Genomic DNA, 24339 nt, shown 5'->3' with positions numbered 1-24339 from the left:
TTCTGGGATGGGATGGGAGAGTCAGGTCTAGGAGGAGGCCATGTTCAAGTCTTCGGGGAAGAGGGAGGGGGGTGGCATCGTATGAAATTTGATTTCTTTGTAACCTGTTTCCCATCAGTCACTTGCCTTCCTTTCCTTGGCCATGCTAACTGAAGGGGAAAGTCTCCCCTCAGGGGTCTTGTCTGGGGAATGGTTCTGTGGGTTCAGTAGATGGAGGGAAGCAGAAGTGAGCCTCCTCTCTCCCCCTGACCCAAATCCTGACCTTGCTTCACACAGCCTGGGATTTTCCCAGCAAGAGATCTTGGTTTCGTGCCTCAATGGCACTCTATGAACATTGCCTAAGATCCATATAAATTAGACCATGTGGCCGAAGTCAGGAAGGGGGAGGATGGGAGGTGGCGGTGGTGGGGGGGTGGAAGGGGGGTGGGGTGGGGTAGAGATCCCACATCCTGATCGTTCTGCCAGGGCTCCCTCACACCCTTTGCCATTGTCCCCAGCTCCTAGTGGGAGATTACATTTCTGTCAGGCAGTTCTTTGTATGAGGACGGGGAGGATGATAGATTGATTTACTTCTGAATGCTTCCTGGGGATAGATCTCTTCCCTTCTCTACTCAGTGTATTCCTAAGAACATAATCCCCACAAATTTCAAATAAATAGAATGAAAGCTCGTTGATGAGCTGGTTTACATTAAATTGGGCTCATTCTATCACAATTAAGTGCATTAACAAGATCTAATTCCTACTCTCACTCCCTCTTCCCAAGGGGAGATAGGGTCCCCTATATCTGCCCAACATCTACAGGTGTTGCCTTGACCTCAGGGCCCAGGGAAGCCCGGCAGACTAGCAATGGCATCTTTTTCCTGAGTGTGGCTGCTCTACCACTTCCTGTCTGGCAGTAGTCTCTGATGACTTAATTCCTTAAATTGTATTTTAAGTAGAGAACTTTCTGACCAAGAGAACTCTCGGGCCAAGACCCAATCTTACCCACAACCAACTAGAAATCCTTTGTAATGGGATCTGACCTGCAGAGGTCAAAAGCTCAGGTTCAATTAGGATGAATATTGAGCATTAGCAGGGGCTGTCTGGGCTCTCCCACCCCACTTGCTGCTCCCCAGCTAGCATTTCCCTAACCTTGGTCCCTAACCCAGGAAGAGGACACACATTCTCCAGAATGGCATGGATGCCAGGCAGAAAGGAAAAGGGGCACGTATATAACTGGCAGGAAAGGTTAGGATTGGGGGGTTGGTTGATATGGAACACAGATGCATGTGTGTATAACAGGTGTAAGTTTTCTGGGGATATATTTCTGTGTAAGAGCCAAGGAATAGCTTTAGGGCCGGGAACATTTCGTTCAGATCTGGGAAGGAGGGCACTGCAAACCCAGGCAGGTCAACTACAAGTCTCATGCAAGGAAAAGAAGGGAAGGGAGAGGAAATGGAATAGAGAGGAAGATACGGGGAGGGGAAAGCAAGGGGGGAAAGAACAGGAAAGCAGATACTATACCACAGGACAGGGAGTCTTGGCCCCATCCAGGCCCAGGGAGCCTGACTCTCCTTTCATTCCTTTGTAATTTGGATTTTCCTGTTTTGAAGACAACAGCTTATTCATACGGACAGAATCCAGGAGTGGGAGCAGAAGCAGTGGGGGGAGGTAAACAGGGCTGGGAGGCTATATCACTCAGTGACACAGGAGGAACTTCAATTATGTATTACATGTCTTAAAACACACACACACACACATACCACCCACACATACATACATACAACAGAGGCAGCATGTCTAGTGTATAGAAAGCTGGCCTTGAAACCAGGAAGAGCTGGAAGGGTCGGCCTCTGCTCCACAGTGAACCACCTAGCTGCCCCACCACATTGTCTTGATAATGATGATGACTGTATCATTTTAGCTATCCCAGTTTCTTCATCAAGCCTCAGTGATATCTGTAAGGTCAAATACACTTCTTTGCCTTAACCCTGAGGGACTTGCTGAAGAAACTAAGCAAGATTCATGGTAACCATGGTGTTATCTGGAGAAGTTATAATTTGCTGCTTTTGAAGTGACTGCTGAATGCTGGGAATGAATAATGATGAATGCACCATGCCTAGGTAAAGCCTTAAACCTCTCAGCCCCGGCTGCTCTCTAACAACTAGATGTGTCTTAGCTGTCCAGTAGGAAGGAGGCATAGAGGGTCTCAGTAGCTTGGACCTAAGTCTTCTGCAATGAAAAAGGAAGTCCACCACAGAGGATCCATTTTCACTGTCACACAGCTCAGTGTGGGCACAGAGCCTCAACTCCCCCCACCTACTTGCTCCCCACAGCTAGGAGGCCACATACCACTGGACATGGCTGATCCAATCCAGGGGGTCCAGGCTCTCCTTTCTGTCCCTTTGCTCCTTTTCTGCCAGGAACCCCTCGATCCCCCTGTGGATAGAAAATTGTTTGTTTTAGGAATGGCTCCTCTAAGAGGCAGAGGCCCTGGGCCTGCTCGGTCCCAGCTCAGGGAGCTCACAGCCATTCTGAGGTCAGTCATCTAATCCCATTTTCCAGAGGGGAATTGGGCCCCAGCTCTCACCTTCTCTCCTTGTTTGCTCCTCTCTCCCTTCTCTCCTCGGGGTCCTGGGAAACCCTAAGAAAAAGACAGAAGATCCAATGGGAGTTTGTAGAAGGTAACCCTGCCTCCCTTGTTAAGTTGAACACGTGCAAGGATACCAATGCCCTGAGTACTGGGAAAATGCACACAAATGTGATCTAAATGGAGACAAGTGGGTTTTAGTGGAGTCAGGAAATGATCATTCTTTTTCCAAACAGAGACATCATACATGTCTTTGGGGAAAGGCCTGAGGCAGAGATGTGGGCAATGTGCTTTTTGTTAAGTCATGGCTCTCCCCAGACAACTCCTGGCCCCAGGAGGGGTGGGGGTGGGGTGGGGCTGAGTGAGTTATTTAGTTTAGAGCTTGGGTAATTCTTGGAAGGTCATCTCAACTTCCACTTCTGGCTCAAGACTTTTCTCTTGCCTCTGCCCCAGTCTCATCTCCCAGGGAGGTAGAAAAGGCCCTCGATGTCCCTATTTGCTCTGTAGAGGATCACTCAGTCATGGACTCTTCCCCTTAGGACTGGACCAGTCTTAAAGGCACAGTGGCTCCATCATCCATAAACACATTGAGTGGAACCAATAGGGCAGCCTGCATGATTCACTATGGACTATCCATCATCCACCAGGAAGTGGATAACTTACATACACCAAGAAGAGAACTTCTGGTACCCGATCACCACCTCCCCTTGCCCCCATCCCCAAGAGGGACCATGTAACAGGGGCATGTTCTGGGAATTTCCTGGGGATGCCACTGACAATCCCAAGTCTGGGGAAGCAGTGAGAAACTTACATCCAATCCTGGCTCACCAGGTCTGCCCTGGAATAAAAGGGAGAGGATGGAAACAAGTTATTTAGAAGGCCTTGCTCGGGTTTTATAGGGTCACATATCTAGAGCTAGAAGAGACTTCAGAAGCCATCTCATCTAACCCTCTCATCCTTACAGGAGAGGAAACTGAGGACCAGGGAGGTAGTGACTTGCCCAAGGTCACACAGGTATTAAGAAGGACAGTAATGCTTGGTGATGAATGCATGTAATATTTGCTGACTCAGTATTTTAGATGATGTCTATTTAAAAGACCTAGTCAGTGAGTATCTCACATCTTTTTGGGAGCTGCTTTTAATTTTCCTAAAAATAAATTTTTATTCCTATATTATATCTTTATACCACCTATATTTCCCAGGTTACCTGCCCTACCCCCTTCTTCTTCCAGAGAGCCCTTCCAAAGAAGAAGAAGAAGAAGAAGAAGAAGAAGAGTTCAGTAAAACCAACTAACAAAACAAAAAAGACTTAACCTTTCTATGACTCAGTTTCCTAATCTGTTAAATGAGGGAGGTGAAATTAGAATCTAATTCTTAGATGATTTCTAAGGTCCCTTCCTGCCCTGATAATCTATGATCCTATATTCCTAAAGGAGATTAAGAATATTCAGCTTTATATGGAAGTGATTGTTGATCAATCAAAATAAATTAATTAAAAAAAAGGAATATTCAGCTTTGCCAAGTATTCGCCATGTGACTCTGAACAAGTTACTTAGCTCCTCTAATCCTCGGTCCTGCCAAGGATTATGGGCGTAATGGCTATAATGGGGTAATGATACTTGTACTACTTTCTTTACAGGCTGTTGAGAAGATCAAACGAATCACAGAATTTGAGAGTTGGAAGAGACATCGGTGCCCAACTAATCTAACCCATACATAAGAGGAGTACGTATCTCACTAAACCATCCATCAAGTGGCTATCTGCCTTATGCCTGAAGGCCCTCGAGGAAGAGGAACCCTTTCTACTTTGGGGCAGGTCTGATTGTTAGGAACTTTCCCCTAATATCCAGTTTAAATTGGCCTCTTTGCAACCTCTTCCCCTTGGTCCTAGTTCTCTCTGGGACCAAATAGAGCAAGGCCAATCCCTCTTCCATATGATAATAACGGTCATAATCATAGCATTTGCATGGCACTTTAAGATTTGCAAAGTGCTTTACAAAAATTATTTCATTTGATCCTTGCAACTCCCCTGAGAGGTAGCTGTTATTATTATCCCCATTTTACAGATGGGGAAGCTGAGGCAGATAGAGGTGAAGTGACTTGCCCAGGGCCACACAGCTAGGAAGTGTCTGAGACTGGATTTGAATTCAGGTCTTCCCGACTCCAGGTTCAGTGCTCTATGCACTATGGTGTCACCTAGCTGCCCCTAAGTAGTTGCCCTTCAAATACTTGAAGACAATTGTCATCTCCACCCCCCAAGTCTTCTCTTCTGTAGATCAAACAACCTTTGTCCCTTTAACCAGTTCTAACAGGACAGGGACTCAAGGCCCTTCGCCATCCTGGTTGCTCTTCTCTGGACACTCTCCAGTTTCTTAATGTCCTTTATAGAACATATGGTGCCTGAACTGAACGTAATACTCCAGAGGACGTCTGATGAAGGCAGAATACGGTGGCATTGTTGTTTAGTCATGTCCAACTCTTCATCACCCATGTGAGGTCTTCTTGACAAAGATCCTGGAGTGGTTTGCCATTTCCTTCTCCAGCTCATCTTACAGATGAGGAAACTGAGGCAAACAGGGTTAAGTGACTTGCTCAGGGTCACACAGCTAGTAGGTGTCTGAGGCCAGATTGGAACTCGGGAAGACTCATCTTCCTGACTCTGGGTCTGACTCTATCCACTTCACCACCTAGTTGCCCTACAGTGGCATTATCACCTATTCCTAGTAGAGCCTAGCATAGGACCCTGTATCCAGCAGGTTCCAGGAAAGGTCTGTTAAATGGATGAATGAATGAAAGCCTGTAGGGTTGGTGGACACAAGAATTTTTACCTTCTCTCCTTTTGTTCCGGGTAATCCAATTAGGCCAGGTGGGCCAGCTGGTCCCTAGACAGAAAAGGACAGAATTAGGAGACTTTTGGGAATGTGGGATTGGAACACACAAGTAAAAAGTGAACGTCTGAATTTGCACTGAGAGTCAACTCACAAGCAGCCCGTTGGAGCCTTTCTCTCCGGTGGCACCCTTCTCCCCTTTCGCACCATCCAAGCCCTGGAAATGAAGAAGGCACTGTGCTCAGTGCTATAGATCCACAAGGATGAGAGCAAAGTAACACCCTCCTTTTAAAAATCATTAGGGTACAACGAGTTTAGAAACAATTTAGGTGCTATTATTTTTTAACCTTTTATTTTAAAAATGTTTTATTGGTATAGAAAGCTACAAGTGAGACACTTCTTTTACCAATTGAGATCTGGTTTCATAGCCTTAGAGGGTTGCTGGGCCATTGACAGGTTAGGTGACTTGTCCAGGGTCACACAGATAGGATGTGGGACTCAAATTCAATTCTTCCTAACTCTGAGGCCAGCTCACTATGTCATCCTGTCTGTCATCTGCTATCGTCATCAAACTTAGAAATTTATATTTGAAGTGAAGTTTTTTTTCCCCTATGGCAGTCTGGGGATTTTGCCCTAAAGCAATGGGTCAACTCAGGCTATTAACCCCTCACTCCCGTTCTAAGGGAAAGCTCTGGGATGATAGTCAATTCATTCACAAAGCTCTCCCTCTTCCTTTAATACAATTTAACCAAATTTACTTACTCACCTTAGGACCCTGGATTCCCTGAAGACCCTTCAAGGGAGAAAAGGAAAAGCCATTAGATTCAATTGAGAAGGCAGAATTTCAAGGCAAAAGAAATGTTAATAAGGGTTTAAGGCTTTCCTTTCTTTCTCCTAGTTTGCCACATCGCTACCTGCCTTGGGGCCTTCCCTTTTCATCTGGACCAACACTTAAGAAGAGCTTCAGCCAGGCTTCCTCTCACTCAGGCCCGGAATTCCCCACCCCTCTTGTCACATCCCCCTGCCCCCAGGCACCCTTCCTTCCCGCCTCTTCCCCCAATTAAGTTTCCCTTTATGTGTTGTAGTTTTTCCTTAGAATGTAAGCTTCTTCAGGGCAGGGACTGTCTCAGTTGCCTATATTTGCATCTTGAACATTATACCTGGCACACTGGAAATGCCTGACAAATGTTCTCTCTCTCTCTCTCTCTCTCTCTCTCTCTCTCTCTCTCTCTCTCTCTCTCTCTCTCTCTCTCTCTCTCTCTCTCTCTCTCTTCCCTCTCTCTTCCTCTCTCTAATCTCAGCAGTTAGTTCTGTGAGGGAGACAGGGCCAGGACTTTCCATACCCACACTCTGAGTAGTGGTGGATTGAGATCTCTGGACTTGTGCTGGGAAATGTTTAATAACTAGCCGGAAAAAAAAAAGTGTGTGCATGACACACTTTTAAGTTTAGTCTGCATTATTAACATTTTCTCCTGTCTAGACAACACAACAAATCAATCCCTGATCTGTAGTGTTTGCCAATATGTTCACCCTGCACATTTAACAATCAGCTCTTCCTCCAGCTGGCTTCAGTACATCCCTGATTCTAGGGCCCTTAGGTTTAGCTATTCCAATGTAATTTTCCAGGCTTCCCTCTCCCCTGCCTTAGCTAGGAATCTCAGTGAAATGAGCCAAGAACGTGCCCAGGAACACTTCTTGGGGTCTAGGAGACAGGGACAGCCCTGTCTGCTCTTCTCCTGTAGATGATCCTGTGAGTGGGGTGTGTGTGGGTCTCTGCATGGTGCCACAGGGAGGGGTCTAGGCTTCAGCTCAGAACAGAGAAAGGAGCCATTGCTCTGGTTTTCAGGCTTTCCTGAGTCTTGGCCACCACCTTTGCCCCTCATCTGCCCTATCCAGATTCCCTCACCTGTAAAAAAGGAGATCCTCTGGCCCTAGAGAAGAACTCTCTTTTCAAGTTTCTGCTAACCTTGGGAGCCCCCAGGCAAGTACTTAGTGGGTAAATTGATTAGCTGGGGCTTTCCATTCTTCTTTCCTTTCCCCTCCTTAGCTCCCCCTTCCCTCTCTTCTCCTTCCCTTCTCCCTCCACGGAACCCAATGAGTTGTGTCCTTTTCTCTTCTCAGAGTCACAGGATTCAGAGTTGGAATGAAGTTAGCTGGTCATAGGATCACAGATCCAGAGCTGGAAGGGATCTGAGAAGTCATTTAGTCCAACTCCCTCATTTTACAGACAAGGAAACTGAGGCTACTGGGGCCCAGTGACTTGCCCAAGGGCAGAGGCAGTCATTATCAGAGCTAGGATTACAACCCAGTTCCTCTGGCTCCAGCTTCAATGCTCTTTCCACTGAATCACCCTGCCAGATCAGAAGGCAAGGCAGAGGCCCAAAAAGGTTAAGTGTCTTACATAAAGTCACATGGACATACATGTCAGAGCTGAGATTGAATTTAGTTCTTCTGCCTCCAAACCCAGCCCTCCTTATGCTGTGCCAAACAGCCTCCCCTTGGACCTTTATTTCCCTCCCTTCTAGAAAAATGAGGACTCCCCATTTATAGCTCCTTCAGAAGGGGGTATGTGCGTATTCATGCACGTGCAGAACAGATGTCTCACTAGGCAGAGGGAGTGTGTTCCCACCACACCCCCTTTCCCTTCCTAGCCCCAAGGTAGCCTCCTTTCCATAGGATTTAGAGCTAGAAATGACTTTGAAGGTCACCTATCCCACCTTTTTATCTTACAGATGAGGAAACTGAGGCCCAGAGTGAAAAGCACCTTGCCCCAGTCATACATATAGTAACTGAGCTGGCACTCAAATCTGGATTATCCAGTACCCTTTCCTTAATACCATGCTGTTCTTGAGTTACCCCAGGTCAAAAGTTTGTAGCAAACAGCCCTTACCATAGGACCTGGGGGGCCAGGTAAGCCAGGTGGCCCTGGTTCTGCTAGAATCTGGGCCTAGGAAATGGAAAACAAAGGCAAATTGGTCAGAATTCAAAGGCAAGATATAGCATGTGTGTGTGTGTGTGTGTGTGTGTGTGTGTGTCTGTGTGTGTCCAGAACCCCAGGGGGAGAAAATACCTTCAGTTCTTGAGGCTGGCAAGGTAGCTTTGAGATCTCTAAGCACACCTTACTCCTACCCTACTTCTCCCCACTTCCTCCTAGGCCTCTGTCACAGGATACTCCGATGGATTAACAACTATGGTCTTGGCATTTCTGATGGCTCCCTGGCTCTTTTCTTCATTCCTACCTTGTGGGTCCATGGGAAGGGTCCAGTGGGACCCTCTTCTGGAAAATAGTGTTTAGGGACCTTTGATATGTGGAGGTTTGTGGTCTCAGACTCAGTGCTCTGGGGATAGGATTCAGACCTGGGGGAAGGACATACTGTAACACTGAAGTCTTGTCAGCCTACAGTGTATGACCCAGCTTCATTCAGTGGCCAAGAGCCACAATGATGCCCTCCAACCTGGTGGCACAAACCCTAGGGATAGTTAGTGAGCAGCTGTGTATGACCCTGGGCCAGAAATAGTTACAGGGGCAGGACAGTGGGGGAAATGTCTGGCTCCCAGGCTTCTTACCAGGCTCTCCTGAAGACTTGCAGACCCTGATTCTCCCTTTTCGCCTTTGGGGCCATCAACACCCTGTATGGAGATAATATTCAGGTCCTTTTCATTTGAGTAATGAAAATAACAACAATAAAAATCACGACTCATATGTGTATAGCACTTAAAAGTTGGTTACAAGGTATAAGCCTGAAAAGGAGGCAGGGCAGGGACCATTATCCCCATTTTACAGATGAGGAAACTGAGGCTCTGAAGGATTGAGTGATTGTCCAATGCCATAGGTCTAGGAAATGGCAGTGCTGAGATTCCAGTTGAGATATACCAACTGCTGATTCATTGTTCTTCCCATGGAGCCAGTTTATAATTATGTAGAAATATGGTAGAAAAATGTAGGGGGCTTTATATTCATTGAATCATAAGTTTAGACCTAGAAGGGACCTTAGAGGTCATTGAGTCCAACTCTCTCATTTTACAGATGAGGAAACTAAGGCCCAGAGAAATTAAGTGACTTGTCCAGGGTCACATAGGTAGTAGGCAGAAGATTTGAATTCATGTCCTAGGACTCCACATTTGGCCCTTTTCCACACCACCATGCTATCCTTGGGACCTAGGAGTCGGCTTCTAAACTGACACAAGGACTTTATGCAGAGCTCAGCCCAGCTCAGCTGACACAGCCAGTGTCCGATGCCCAGAGTCCAACCATGTGCTGGCCACATACCGGGGGGCCAGACAAGCCCATTTCTCCAATTTCTCCTTTGGGTCCCATCAGTCCTGGCTGTCCCTGGTCTCCTTTCGAGCCCTTTGGTCCCTGAAATACACAAAAGTGAAGAGCCCAGGGTTGGAATACAAACCCTGAAAAAGGCACTGGCTTTCTCTACAAGGTCCTGCTGTACCCCAGGCCAGCTGTGGCCCTGACAACTGGACAGCCTTGTTTTCTCAGCCCAGGCACCCCCAGAATCTAAGCCTGACAGGCTGGAATCTCTCTCCATCAAGGTCTGCAGAAGGTGTATGCCCTGTAATTTATAGGCACCTCTCCTGGGAATGAGATTTCTGCGACATGGAACCATTTGATAGTGGATTTGGATATAAAATTCACAGTAGAAAGTGGTTTTGATTATAACTAGTTTCAAGCTCTCAGACTGCCCCCGCCACTCCCTGGCCCCGGCAAAGACCATTTCTTCAAAAGTTGCATCATCTAGAACAAAGAGATAAGACCTTTTCTCCATCAACTCCAGGAGGACCAGGCAATCCAAGCTCTCCCTAAAGTCAGAAAAAACAGACATAAGAATAAGAGTTGCTCACATGAGCCTAGTACATTTCCAAAGTGCTTTTTCATGCAATTTTTCATTTGAGCCTTATAACATCCCTGGTGGGGGTGAGGGAAGGGAGAGGGAGAGGAAGAGGGAAAGGGAGAGGGAGAGGAAGAGGAGAGGAAGAGGGAGAGGGAGAGGGAGAGGAAGAGGGAGAGGGAGAGGAAGAGGGAGAGGGAGAGGGCCGGGATTCTTGTCTGACTGATAGACAGGAAGCTGCTGATTAGGGAGAAGCATGTGTCCTGGCCAAGATCTCACAGTGGTTTAGTGTGCAACCAGAAACTGACAACCAGCTTAGGCTCTCTCTATTGCTTCATGGCTGATTCCATTAAAAATATCTTATAACTTCCTTTTTTAGAATTTCTGTTACTTCCCAATGATTCCCTCCCCTCCACCTCCTGCATTGGGATCCTCTCATGGACCAAAGAAATATAGTTAAATAAAACCATCATGCTGGCCATGTCTGATAATGTAAGCCTCATTCTACACCCATAGTCCTCCACTTCTCTGTTGAGAGGTAGGGAGGATGCATGATTCACCTCTGACCTTCACAATGCCAATTCCTAAAGACAGGAATGAATGAGCCTTCCAGAGAGGAATCAGTGCATGAGCAGAGTCCTTCCTCCCTAGAAACTTCCTGGCTATCAGTCAGGGCCATTTGATCCTAGCAGACCATGTGAGAGGTAGCCCTTCTCTGGCTACTGGAGGGGTGACTCCGTGGTGACCAGAGGAGTTATAGGGTCCAGGAGAAGAAAAACTTAGAGCAGAGGTATCAGACTCGCTGCCCACAAAACTCCCTAGTGAGTTCAAACCAGATTAAAATGTAATTGGGAAATATTTAACAAAATACATAAAATATAATACAATATAGATGATGTAGTTTTCTAAGTTTTCCAATTTTCTAAGTCCGAATGGTTTTCTAAGTCAATATGCAGCCTGCAGGGATCAGTTTCTATTTGAGAATGAATCTACTGACCTAGAATAATTTCTGCTCAGTGTCTGATTTTCCTGGGATCAGGATTATAGGACTGAAAGGTACTCTCACCCATTCATTTTAAAACAAAAGGAAAATAGTCTAGTAGATTCCCTGACACAGGCCCCTACCCCCTGTCCATAGACTGTAATCTCCTTGAGGGCAGGAACTGTTTTCTTTTTGTCTTTATATACCTAGTGTCTAGTACAGTGTCTGCACATAGGTGTTTAATCAATGGTTGTTTATTAATCAGAAAACAGAAACCTATCCATAGAAAATACCTATGTTAGGAGGCTGACATAGTTTTCTTTTACCTTTTCTCCTGGCTTTTCCTCCCAAACAGAAGTTGGGGGGTGGGGAGGCATGGAGAAGGAGCATTTTGGAAAATGTTTATTAAAATCAAGGTGAGACAAGTTCCATGAAGAAGGTTTGGCAAATTACTATGGTATTTGGGTACTAAACAGTTTACAGTGTGTAAGACCTCTACAACGGCCCTGAGACAACTTTTACTTGTATATATCCAATGACAGGGAGCTCATTACTTCCAGAGGGAACTTCTAATTATTAGAAAATTCCTCATTATATTGTATTAACATCTGTCTCCATACAACTCCCATCCTTTGGCACCAATTCTATTCTCTGGGGCCAATGAAAACAAATCCAATTCCCCTCCCAAATGGCTGCCCTCAAACGGGGTACAATACTCCAAATGTAGTCTAACCGGTGCAAAGGGCAGTGATACTGCTACCACCCTTGTTCTGGATGCTAGATGTCTATTAATGCAGCCCAAAACTGCATTAGCTGTATCAGTCCCCACATAACAGCTGCTTCCTATTGAACTTGCAGACCGCTAAGATCCAAGGTCTTTTTCAAATGAACCACGTCTTATATGAAAATTTCATAGTATTTACTGGCCTCAAGGAGTTAATATGGCTTTACAATGTGTCTAATCTATAGCTTGGAAGTATCTGAGGTATACTCTCTTTCTCCTCCCCCACCCCCCTTTAAGTTTTTCTTTTTCTGAAGGCTAAAAAATTCATCTAGCTCTTAAACCTAGGGGCTGGCCCTTTCTCCAAAGGCCTATCTGTTTAGTTCTGTATTAGGACAGATGTGACTGAGATAATCAAGCACATAGCTAAACCAACCTTTGCTCCAGGGGTTCCTGGAGGACCAGGTGGGCCTTGAGGACCTGGAGGACCCTGTGTGGGAAAAAGCCAAAGTAGTGTTAATGTAGACACAAAATATCTCAGTTGTTACCCACAATGTGCACACACACACACACACACACATGTACACCCCCCGCCCCACACACACACCACGTACCTCTGTTACCACTTCTGCTGAGAGTTGCTTTGAGAGTATGATGGAGGGAGGGTTAATGTCACTGCCCCCATTTTATAGGAGGGCCAGTTGAGGCAATGGGCAGTCACTTTCTATGTGACTAATATGGAAGAATCAGAATTAGAACTCTCAGCCTCTGAGTTCCCTAGCCCCTCTAGAATGCTATAACATATCCTAGAGATGGCATCTACTTCACTAGTGACCTGAGGGGAGGGAAGAAAGCATTTAGGACACAGTTGCTCCCCAGGACCAGTCATTTGTTTTGGGAGCTTTAAGATAAAAATAATAATAGCTAGCTAGACACTGTGCTAAGCACTTTACAAATAATATCTCATTTGATCATCGTAACCACCCTATGAGGTTGGTGCTATTATTATCCTCATTTTAAGGCTGAAGAAATTGAGGTAGACAGCACTTAAGTGCCTTGCCCAGGGTCGCACAACTAGTTAAGGGTCTAAGGTCAAATTTGAACTCAGGTCTTCTTGATTCAAGGCCCAGTGCACTTTCCATTGTGCCAAAGCTCCTGACTAAAGAGAAAAACCCAGGACTCAAGAAATAGACTCAGGATGAGCCAGTCTTTCTCCTGAAATCCTCATTCTACCTCTTTTAAAAATGTATTTTTTTCCCCCAGTGAGGCAAGTGTGATATAGTAGAGACCATCATGGCCCTGGAGTTAGAAAGTGCCATCATTTCTATTCATCATTGCTTTCAGCCTCTAATGGGAGAGAAGATTTGGATCCCCACTTCCATTTTACTGGTGGCTCAACTGAGGCACCGGCAGCCACTGAGTGACTAGCATGGAAAAGCCAGAATTTGAACTCATGGCCTTTGAGTTCCCTGGGTCAAATCCTACCTTCGAAACTTACTAGCTGGGTGACCATGGACAATTCATTCAACTTTTCTGAGTCTGAGTTTCTCCATCTGTAAAATGGGCATCGTAGTACCTACTTTACAACGCTGTTGTAAGGCTCAAATGAGATAATTGTATGTGAAGTGCTCTATAAATGTCAACTGTCATTATCAATAGACCATAGAGTGTCAGAGCTAGCCTCAAGACCACCTAATTCAGTGTTCTTTCCATTTGCAGAAGAAGAAATTGAGGCATAGAGAGGGAAAGAGCAGTGATCGGGGTCACAGCGTGAGTGAACGGTCAGGACTGTACCACACACCCCTGGTAAACCACTCAACATCACTCTCTCCAACATGCTGCCATGGCACAGCCCCTCCACCCCACAGCACACTGCACACGGTGCAATTGCCATCAGCCTGTACTTTCTGGCAGCCCGTGTAAAATAAATGGAGATTAAACCATGGGTATGAGAAAATGTATGCTTCTATTCTGGCCAATTGGTTTTTGTGTTGTTGTTGTTTTCGGCTCCCTGGCCATTCCCAATGCCTTTAGAGCCACATTTCTCTTGCTGTTCCTGAGCCCTACAACCTGCCCTACCTGGGCCATCACTGGGATGGGTATTTAGACAAAAGTCTCTCCATGACTTAGGGCTGCAGATCCAGAGCTAGAAAAGACCTTCCAAGGCCACCTAGTGCATCTTCATTTTACAGAGAGACTTGCCCGAGGTTACACACATAGTAAATATCAGGGGCAGGATCTGAACCCAGGTCCTCTGACTTGATAACTAGTTCCTTTTCTGATGAACCACATTGCTTCTCCCACCTGTGGCATCAGTAAGGATGGGGATCTGCAGCCTCCAGGATGGGTCACTCTTCCTCCCTACTGATCCTGACTTCCTCCCAAAGGGTCTGCTCTAGGGGCAGAGGCAGAGCCGAGCCAGGAATAGCTAATTAGCATAACAGAGACAGGCCAGTGGAAGCACCAGTGGCCCCATATCTCTTATAGGATCAGATGGCCTGATTTAGAGCTGGAAGGTACCCTAGGAGTCATCGTTATAAGAGCATAGAACCAAACCTGAAAGGGATCCAACCCCTTATTTTACAGATGAGGAAATGGAGGCCCAGAGAAGAAGCCATGCAGATGAGTGGCAGAGTCAGGATTTGAACCCAGCTCTTCTGACACCCAATGCAGTTCACTCTCTCTAAAGTGCTACACTGTCTAACCAGGGCTCTGATAAGAACAAACAACCCTCCCACCCCCAAAACAAAAGAAACCCAATTTACCTTCAGAGCATCCAGGATTTTGCCATCATAGTCAATCACTACTGTGTCTCCTTGCTCACCTTTCAGGCCAGGTAGACCCTGAGAAAAGAGAAAAAGCCAACATTTTAGAGGCCCCCTGGACCCACGACCACAACCTGGGGCTCCTTCCCAGACCTCACTCAGCTCCTCTGCGTTTTTCTAATACATGTACATAATGAGTACCTGGTCCTACACTTTCCATGACCAATGCTGAATTTAACTTTTTTCCAAATCTGAGAAAGAAGGCTGCCTGTTTGTTTCTTAAGGCAAATATAATGGTAGACTATTCAATCCTTAAACTGGCTTTATGTAGATCTGTGGTTCCCAAAGCATGATGTAGGGATGCTTAGGGATCCCTGAGATACTTTTGGGGAGATCCATGAAGTTGAAAGCTATTTTCATATTTCTAATTTCTAATAACACAAATGTTAATAGCTATAAACTGCATACAGAAAAGTTCTTTGGGGGATCCTCAATAATTTTTGAGAGTGTAAAGGGATACTGAGACCAAAAAGTTTGGCCTAGGCCAATATCCTCTCCCCTAGTTCTCAGCTGGGTCAGAGAATCCTTTTGGCCATCAGCCATTCTTAGGATCTCAATCTATACCTGAGAGCCAAAGGACTACCTCTTGCCAGGGATCAGGCCTGAATCAACTTGTTGGCCACTATCACACGGTAACTCCATCCCCAACCCTCCCTTCCCAGCACCCAAGCTCAGGGAGAAGACCACATTGTTCTTGCTGGGGGCTGGAGTTCTCTGTTGGAAAGAAGTCTTATTTTCCCTTCCATCTTCCCCAAAAGATTGCTCAGCAGGGCTGAAGCTCCATCAGTCACTTGTAGAGCCTACCCCAACAGCCAGGTATGCCCAACTCAAGAGGCCTAGCCCTGTCAGCTCATGGCCCGAAGCAAAAGTAGACAGGTCACCATAATGTGTTTGCGTACCCTGGGCCCAAGGAAGCCATCAGATCCTCTTTCACCAGGCTCCCCCTGGGGAAATAGAAATTCTCATGATTAGTTCTTGGCTCTAAACTATGCCTCCTCCATCTTCCCCACCTCCTCTCCAAAGGGGTCCTAGAGTGCTTTCACCTTATCTTGTTCCAATGAGGCATTTATCTTATTTCCCAGACACCAACTCCAAACCAAGCTGCCTTCTCTGCCTCTCCCCACCAACCCATGTTTCCTGGTCCCCTTTCTATATTGTCTTCCCTCATTAGAAGGTAAGCTCCTTGGGGTCAAAGACTGTCTTGCTTGCTTATATTTGTAATCTCATTGCTTAGAACAGAGCCTAGCATATAGTAAACACTTAATAAATGTTTCTTCCTCTCTCCTCTTCCTTCCTTCCTTCCTTTCTCTTTCTTTCTTTCCTTCTTTCCTTCCTTCCTATCATCTATGTCTAATTTTACCATCTGACCTCCATTCCCTCCCCTTTCACCTTTCTTTCCTTTCTCTTCCTTTTCCCTCTTCTCCCCCTTCCCTTCTCTATTCCTTTCCCCTTTCTCTCTCTTCCTTTCTCCCCACCTCTCTCCCTCAGGCTCCTTCTTCACTTCCCTTGCTCCACTCCAAGTTCCCAGATAAGATTCTTCTTGTAAGAAGAGCAGAGGTTATGTTGAGCCTTCTATTGACTCAGAAACAGGCATTGGCCCAACTGGGAAGGTCACACACATGAAGACTGTGGCTCATAAATTACCTTGGCTCCTGGTGATCCATCAGTTCCATTCTGTCCTTGAGGCCCTGGACTCCCTTCCTCTCCCTGGAAAGCAGAGGATACAGAGTGACCCTGGTTTTCAGGCTAATCACCATCCCAGGATCTTGTGGGGGCCAAAAAGTTTAAATGACTTGCCCAAAGTCACACATAGAGTACGTGGCAGAGCAACTGGCTCCATCCTTCTGGCCCTCCAGCAGCAGGCTGTGCTAACCAGAGCTCCAATGGCCATTGTTGCCAGGGCTCAACATGTCATCGGCATTTACTTGTTGAATAGCCGGAATGGAGGACCCAGCAGTAAGCTAACCACCATGTTAGCTCACAGCCAGTACCCCAGGCAGGAGAGAAGGTGTTTCCCGTCCTCTAACTTTTCCCAGGATATAATGACTAGATCAGGAATTTCAGCAGTCTTTATTAAAACCCTACTTCAGTGTCAGTGTGGAGTAGAGATGAGCCTGGATTCACCCAGACAACTATGGGGGGGGTGGGGTACAGGGATAGGGGGAGGCAGGGCAGAGGTTTTGATAGGCCCTACCACTGTCAGAGAGGCTCCATGTAGGGGCCTAGTGATGGGCTTTGTGTGTATTGCCCTAGGAATAGCCTGGCAAAGATTCCACAGGCTCACCATTTGGGGTTTTCTTGGCAAAGACACTGGTGTGGTTTACCATTTCCTTTTCCAGTTCATTTTACAGATGTGGAAACTGAAGCTAACAGGATTAAGTGACTTGCCCAGGGTCACACAGCTAGTAAGTGTCTGAGACCAGATTTCAACTCAGGAAGATGAGTCTTCCTGATTCCAAGCTCAGTGCTTTATTCCCTTCATTATTTAGCTGCCCAAGTAACTTGTCCAATGTTTTATAGATAAATATCTGAGGGAGGATTTGAACTTAAGTCTTCCTGGCTCCAAGTCCAGCATTCTCACCACAGATCTCCTTTCTTGATAGGCTTTAAGGTTTAAAACCATAGGAACAGAGCTAGAAGGAGCCCAAGATGTAATGTAGCCTAACTCCCTCATTTTATAAATGAGGAAACTGAGACCCAGAATGGAGAAGGGACTTGCCCATGGTTACACAGCTGGTGAGGCCAAGTGAAGAGTTAGAGCCAGGCCCTCTGACTCCTCTGACTGCTGCTCTCTCCACCATCCTTCCCAAAAGGATGTGTGAGCCAAGAGGAGCCAAGCTGAGGCTGATGAGCCATTGTCTGTCTCTGTGGTTCAGTTACAGTCAAATGATACTCAACGATCATTTGTAAAGGACATGGTAGAGGCGATTCTTGCTCAGGGGCAGGTTAGACTTGTTGGCTTCTAAGGTCACTTGCAACTTTGAACACACTGTGGATCTTGCCTTTTCAGTATAGACATTATTTCCCTCCATTTATTCATCTGTTCATTCATTCATCAGATATTTATGGATTTGTACATAGTTCAAGCCAGGATGCTCAGCTGGAGAGTTATAGCATTCAAAGAGGATAAGGCTCTCCCCTTGCCTTATGAGTTTATAGCCTAGGAGACTATGGATTATAATAATAATAGGCTTTTTTTAGCCTGAAGTTTTCCTTCTCTCTTTCTCTCTCTCTTTCCTTCCTTTTGTCTTTCTTTCCCTCCCTCCCTCCTTTCATTTAGGAAGATGAGGGGAGGGGTGTGTACATGCCTAATGGAGGGACTGGTGTAAGCCACTGGGTTCTGAGTAATACCTTGGCTTTCTGTGGGTGAGAATGAGATAACTGGAGATCTGCTTAGTTTTGAAGAATGACACCATGGCCATTCCTGGTCCACACTGAGTCCCTCATAGCCTGGGGGAAAGGATGGTGAAAAGGGGGAATCTCTCAGTAGCTTCACTAGGAGAGATTTTTCTCAGATTGCTAGGAGCTTGGAGAGAAGATGGACAGGAGGAGGCAGATATTTCAAGTAGGAGAGGAGTTGTACCTTTGGCCCAATGGATCCCTGGAGTCCTGGTTGTCCTGGCTGTCCATCATCTCCCTGAGGAAACATGAGCTTCAGTCCACAACCTGAGCCTGAGGCAAGTGCCTCCTACCCCACCCCCGCCCTGGGCCCATCTGTGATATTTCTATTTCTCAGGCGACCCCTTTAGAGTAGCTTCCTTGGTTCACCTTGAGACAAGGCTATGTACCAAGAGGATCCCTCAGACGCCTTCCTGAGTCCTGGTTTGCTAACTCTAAGTAGAGGGAGAGGTTATTCTGGACAATGGAGTGAATCTGTGACGTTTCTTCCATGAAAAATCCTCAAACTTTGAATGATTAATGATTTTTACAGTGTTCAGTCTTTCAGTTGTGTCCGACTCATCATGACCCCATGGGTTAGTCCATGGGGTTTTCTTGGTAAAGATACTGGAGTGATTTTGCCATTTCCTTCTCTACTGTGTCCCCATTTTACAGATGAGGAACTGAGGCAAATAGGAGTTAAGTGACTTGCCCAGGGTTACACAGCTAATAAATGTCTGAGGCCAGATTTGAACTCAGATCTTCCAAACTCCAGGCCTGGTACTCTAACCACTGCCCCAATAATTTTTATATACTAACATCTCAGTTGAGCTTTACAACTATCTGAAGTAGGCAGCACCTACTTCATTATTATTCTCATTATTATTATGGGTATTATTAATATATTATAGGTATTATTATTCCTATTTTGTAGATCAGGAAATTGAGGCCCAGAGAGATGTGGCAGTCATAAGGTTAAGCATCTAGTAAGCAGGAGAGCCAAGACTGGAACCCAGGTCCCAGCCTCTAAATCAATCCCTTTTTCTACTCTCCTACCCTGCTTGTCCTGTCAAGCCTGGACTCTGAAGCCTCAAGACTTTAGCTCTCCTTACATGCAAGAAAGGCCAATCTGAAGAACAGGAGGTCTTTAAATCCTTGTCTGTCTGTCTCCCCCACCTCATCACCCTGCCAAGGACAATGGCTTTGCTCTTAAAGTTTAATTGGAAGGGAAACGGCTTAGAGGGGTCCTTTTGACCTGACTTGATTTTCATGAGAGGGACTCTATGTGCTGTCATTCCCCTCCTCACCCTCCGTGCTGGGCACACAGTGCCCAGAGGCCTGTTTCCTCCCCAACCCAAATGGTCCTCAGCTCCCTAGGAAGGAAGCAGACCTGACATTCATGCTGTGAGATGAGCTCTTTATTTACCTTTCTTCCTGGCATGCCAGGTTCACCCTTAGACAGAGACAACAGGAAAAGGGAACAGTTAGAGATCAGAGCAGAATCATAACATTTTTATCCAATTAAAATATCTCAAACTCTGGTCCTACCTCCATCTCTTCTAGCTTTATCTCTTCTTCTCTTCAAGTTCCGGGTACTTCAGCCCAACTGGACAACCCATTGTCCCTCATACATGACAAGAACTTTTCTGCCCCCACTTCTTTCTTCCCCACACCCATGATGACAGGAGCCTAAAGTCCAGTTTACAGACTTCTAAAGCCACTTTTCAAGTGTGGCACAAAAGAATGTAATGAATGAATGAATTCATTTATTCATTCATCAAACATGTACTGAGCACCAATTACATGCGAGTCTAGTTTATGACTTCTAAAGCCACAGAAATGAGTAGCATTCCCTTGTGGGACAAAAGGACTTTAATTAATCGATGAGTTCATTTATTCACTTGTCAAATGTGTATTGTGATTATGTGCAAGGCCTTATGCTGAGCAATGAGGTGGCAACAAAGAGGAGGACATGAGTCTTGCCCTCAGGATGCTTTCAATCTAGAATGGGAGATAAAATATGGATAGGAGAAGCCAATTACATAATTAATATGTAAGAGATACATGAACAAAGAATCATGATTATTCAGAGAAGGGAGGGGAGGCTGTTACTTGCAGGTAAAATTTCCCTCCCATCATGTCTGTTCAATTAAAATCTGATCAAAAGGGCTTTAAACTGGAAATGGAGAGGAAGGGTAAAAACTGCCTTCATGTATCTAAATGCTATAAAGCAGAAATTCTTATACTTTTTTTTTTTTGGGTATTGTGGACTCCTTTTGGCAGTCTGGTGAGAGCCCTATTTTAGGGAGGGCATTGATAAACTGGGGGAAACCAGAGGAATGTGACCACATGAGTGAGGGACCTTGAGATCCCTCCTGCAGTATTTGGATCAGATAAAGGCCCAGGGGAGGCTTAACACAGAGGAGAGGAGAATTATGTATCTTTTCATGTATCTTTTTTGTTTGTTTGTTTGTTTGTTTTTAGGAAATTTGGGTTAAGTGACTTGCCCAGGGTCATACAGGTAGCAAGTGTCAAGTGTTTGGTCTGAGGCTGGATTTGAACTCAGGTCCTCCTGACTTCAGGGCCGGTGCTCTATCTACTGCGCCACCTAGCTGCCCACTTTCATGTATTTTAAGGGCTTTCAACAAGAAGAAGGATTTGGTTTGTTCTGCATGGCCCGCAAAGGGCAGAACTGGAAACTATGGATGGAAATTGCCCAGAGGCAGATTTTGATTTGATATAAGGAAAAACTTCCTAACAATCTGAGCTTTCCAAAAGAGGAATGGACTGCCTCAGGATTTCCTGGGACTCTCTTTACCAGAGAGACGGCTTAGAACTCGATGGGCTCTCAGATGCCATCCAATCCCACTCCCACATTTTACATGTGAGGAAAATGAGGCTCAGGGAGAGGTTGAGGGATTTGACCAAAGTGACCCAGAAGATGAATGACAGAGACAGGAATTACACTTAGATCCTTTGACCCCTGAGCCAGAGGCCTTTCTTTTGTACCTGATCCTTAAGTGAAAGCTGGCTTTCCTCTTGTAGGAGATACAGCAAATATAGGTATTCATACAGAATCTACTCCATTTAAAGTTACAGGTAGAGGCCGAACTACCTATCTTTTTCAAACTCTGAGATTTTGTGATTCTGGGAAATCCTATGTATCTTTCAAAGCCTAGCTCAAATGTCACCTCCATCAACCATCCCAGAGAAGGTCTCTCTCTTTTTCTCCTTTGGATGCACATGGTGCTTTGTTCATGTCTCCCTTACATATTTATCACATTCAAGTTTGCATTGTTGCTATATGCAGCCATGTCATAGCAACCAATCAACACTCATTTATTAAGCTCCTACTGTGTGCTAGGACGGGTGGGAGGTGTCAGGGATGCTGTGAGTATTTGGAGGGCAGGGATTGTGTCTCCTTCGTTCTTTGTCTCTCTCTCGGTGTCTAGCATTGGGCCTTGTAATGTTATTATCATTATTATTATTAGCATTTATATGGTGTTTTAAGGTTTACAAAGCACTTTGCTAATATTACCTCATTTTATCCTCATAACAATCCTGGGAAGTGAGTGCTATATCATCCTCACTTTACAAATGAGGAAACTGAGTTATAGAGCAGTTAAGTTCCTTACCCAGTGTCATACAAATAGTAAATGTTTGAAGCCAAATTTGAACTCGGGTGTTTGTTACTCCTGGTCCATCACCTGACTGCCTCTACATAGTACGTGCTCACTAAATGTTTGTTGAATGAATGAATGACATCACTTTCTCTCAAGAGGGAAGAGTACTCATTTCTACAGTAGATCATGGCTCATCCAACTAAATTTAAATGAATGCAAATTTGAAGCAAATTGACTTAGGAAGAAAATAGATGTTTTCACCAGAGGTGAGTATTTCAAGCAACTGAAAACCCTAAAATGTCAACCAAGGAGATTTAGAGCAGGGGTTCTGAGCTTTTTTTCTGTCATGGAGTCTTTTGGTAACCTAGGAAAGCCGACGGACCCCTTCTCAGAATTTTATATATATGTATATATATATATATATATATATATATATATATATATATGTATGTATGTGTAAATATGTATATGTATATATATTCATAATTATGTATACATACACATATATATTTCATAATAGAAGGAAATGCTAAATTTCAGTTAGATGTTAGTGTAAATAAAGGTTTTTTTTTTGTAAATAAAGTCTAAGTCCACAGACCCCCTAGAATCTATCCACAGCCCCTTGGTGGTCAGTGGACTACAGTTTAAGACCCCCTTGTTTGGTTTGTTACAGCCAGACTGACTAGTGGTGATTCAGCTCTTACCTTGAGTCCTGGAGGTCCTTTTGGGCCCTGTCACAGAAGAAAAGCAACTGTGGTTTAGGTTAAGTCCTACTAGGAAGACATTTTAAGGGGCAGGAGGAAGGGGGCATATCCCAATAGGCTTGTCAGTGCTGTGGTAGGCAGGAGGTGCTCATGGGCACTGCCAGAGACCCACTCAACAGCAGAATAAGTGAGGGTCAGGAGGGCTGGAGTGGGCATTGCCAACATTTCTGAGCTAATGTTTAGCCCTGGGGTGGGGGTGGGGAGGAAGGAATTTTCTGAATACAGGAAATATAAGTAAAGATGAAAGGACTGGCATCCAAGACAGTGGGCAGTTGTGAGGTAGGAGATATATACTGTGTGGTCTTAGGGAGCCAGAGCACGTCTGATGCTGACCCCAGTTGAAGGATGCATGTGGGGTGTGTAGAGCTAGGGAAGGTAGGGGGCACTGCCCACTGGAGAGGATGGTCCTTATGGTGGCAAGGTGGAAGTAGGGGTATCTATTGATGCGAAGCACCAACGTAGGTGTCCAGTCCCAAGGAAAGGAGGTGGGGGAAGTACTACTGTCAGAGGTTTGGGATGTTTTAGAAAATTATCTTCTGGGTACTGACATATAAAGTCAGCTGGGGTCATGTGTCAGGATACTCAGGGACCCATTTCTATGGACCATAAGGCCCTTGCTACCAGCCATACTCACACATCCACACCTACTCACACACACAGCTCTCCTCTTCTTGAACATTACACACAAAACTTGCCTACCTAGCACCTTATGATTGACACAGAATGTACATTACACACCTCACCAATGTCTCACATCCTACAAACAACTTCATCCCCCCAAACATCACAGCACCCACCACACATATATGTTACACCTTGCTACTCTGAGATCCACAAATACACAATGCTAGCCATATAGACATACCTCCCGCATACACATTTAACATCAGACACGCACACATGCAGATAATACACACACACCACACACACACACACACACACAAACACACACACATACAAACACACACAACACACATGCAGATAATACACACACACATACAAACACACACACACATACACACACACACCACACACACACACACACACACACACACACACACAACCACAAACATCCTGTGTGCACACTCTTGCTCTCCTCCATTTCAGGATGCCTGGGTTGTGGGGCTGTTCTCTAGACCACTGAATCCTAAGACAGCATGCACAGTCTGTTACTTTTGGCTTTGAGTTACATCACACGTGCAAAGCTATGGTGGACGTGGTCAATGCCCCCTGAAATATCAGCTTCTGGGTACTGACCATCACACCTCCTGGTCCTGGCTCTCCTTTTAGACCCTAGGGAGACACAAGGTTTATGAATATGTTAATCTACCAGAGTTACTGGCCCAATGACAGTGTCAGGACAGAGCAGCTCTCCCCTTGCTCAGGATAGATGTTACCATGCTAGTCCCTCAAGCTCTTCCCCCCAACTCCTTGTATTCAATGAGGCAGTTCTTTGGGGGGAGCCCTGCCTAGCTTGCTGCAGAGGTAGGGGGTTCCAGAAGCACTCTCTAAGGCTGGAAAAGGCAAACGATACAATATTAGGACCAGGGGTATACTAGCAATAATTGATCGCAAGGCAATTCACACATTGAGGGAGGAGCTTGTCTGGGATGCAGCCACCAAGGGCAGTAGCTATCTGGCCCCTTCATACCAGAGTCTTGCTAATCAGGTGCTAGGGTTCAGTTGTTTCTACACCATTGAAGGGCTGCAGATGCAGGTTCAGGGGTTGGGACTGAGATAAAATTAAGTTTGGGATTAGATATTGGGTTGAAGATTAGGGTTTGGGATAAAATTCAGAGTAGGGAGAG

At 45.5% G+C, this 24339-nt stretch overlaps 1 protein-coding gene across 1 annotated transcript in view; it reads right to left on the bottom strand.

Moving 5' to 3' along the window:
- The window catches only part of COL23A1 (collagen type XXIII alpha 1 chain), a 469247-nt gene that overhangs the window by 4160 nt on the left and 440748 nt on the right, over positions 1-24339 (bottom strand). Inside the window, exons 10-27 of the mRNA XM_020998825.1 lie at positions 23789-23824; positions 22472-22498; positions 19571-19597; positions 18350-18403; positions 16411-16473; positions 15666-15710; positions 14707-14784; positions 12378-12431; positions 10165-10209; positions 9668-9757; positions 8965-9027; positions 8288-8344; positions 6164-6190; positions 5552-5614; positions 5398-5451; positions 3381-3407; positions 2570-2623; positions 2332-2418 (exon numbers count right to left, since the gene is read on the bottom strand). Of these exons, the coding sequence (XP_020854484.1) occupies positions 2332-2418; positions 2570-2623; positions 3381-3407; positions 5398-5451; positions 5552-5614; positions 6164-6190; positions 8288-8344; positions 8965-9027; positions 9668-9757; positions 10165-10209; positions 12378-12431; positions 14707-14784; positions 15666-15710; positions 16411-16473; positions 18350-18403; positions 19571-19597; positions 22472-22498; positions 23789-23824 (951 nt within the window). The remainder of the gene's footprint in view (positions 1-2331; positions 2419-2569; positions 2624-3380; positions 3408-5397; positions 5452-5551; positions 5615-6163; positions 6191-8287; positions 8345-8964; positions 9028-9667; positions 9758-10164; positions 10210-12377; positions 12432-14706; positions 14785-15665; positions 15711-16410; positions 16474-18349; positions 18404-19570; positions 19598-22471; positions 22499-23788; positions 23825-24339) is intronic.

This window comes from Phascolarctos cinereus, unplaced genomic scaffold (genome assembly GCF_003287225.1).
Source record: "Phascolarctos cinereus isolate Bilbo 61053 unplaced genomic scaffold, phaCin_HiC Scaffold_2;HRSCAF=192, whole genome shotgun sequence".
Lineage (NCBI taxonomy): Eukaryota > Metazoa > Chordata > Mammalia > Diprotodontia > Phascolarctidae > Phascolarctos > Phascolarctos cinereus.
This window is presented reverse-complemented; position numbering and strand designations above follow the sequence as displayed.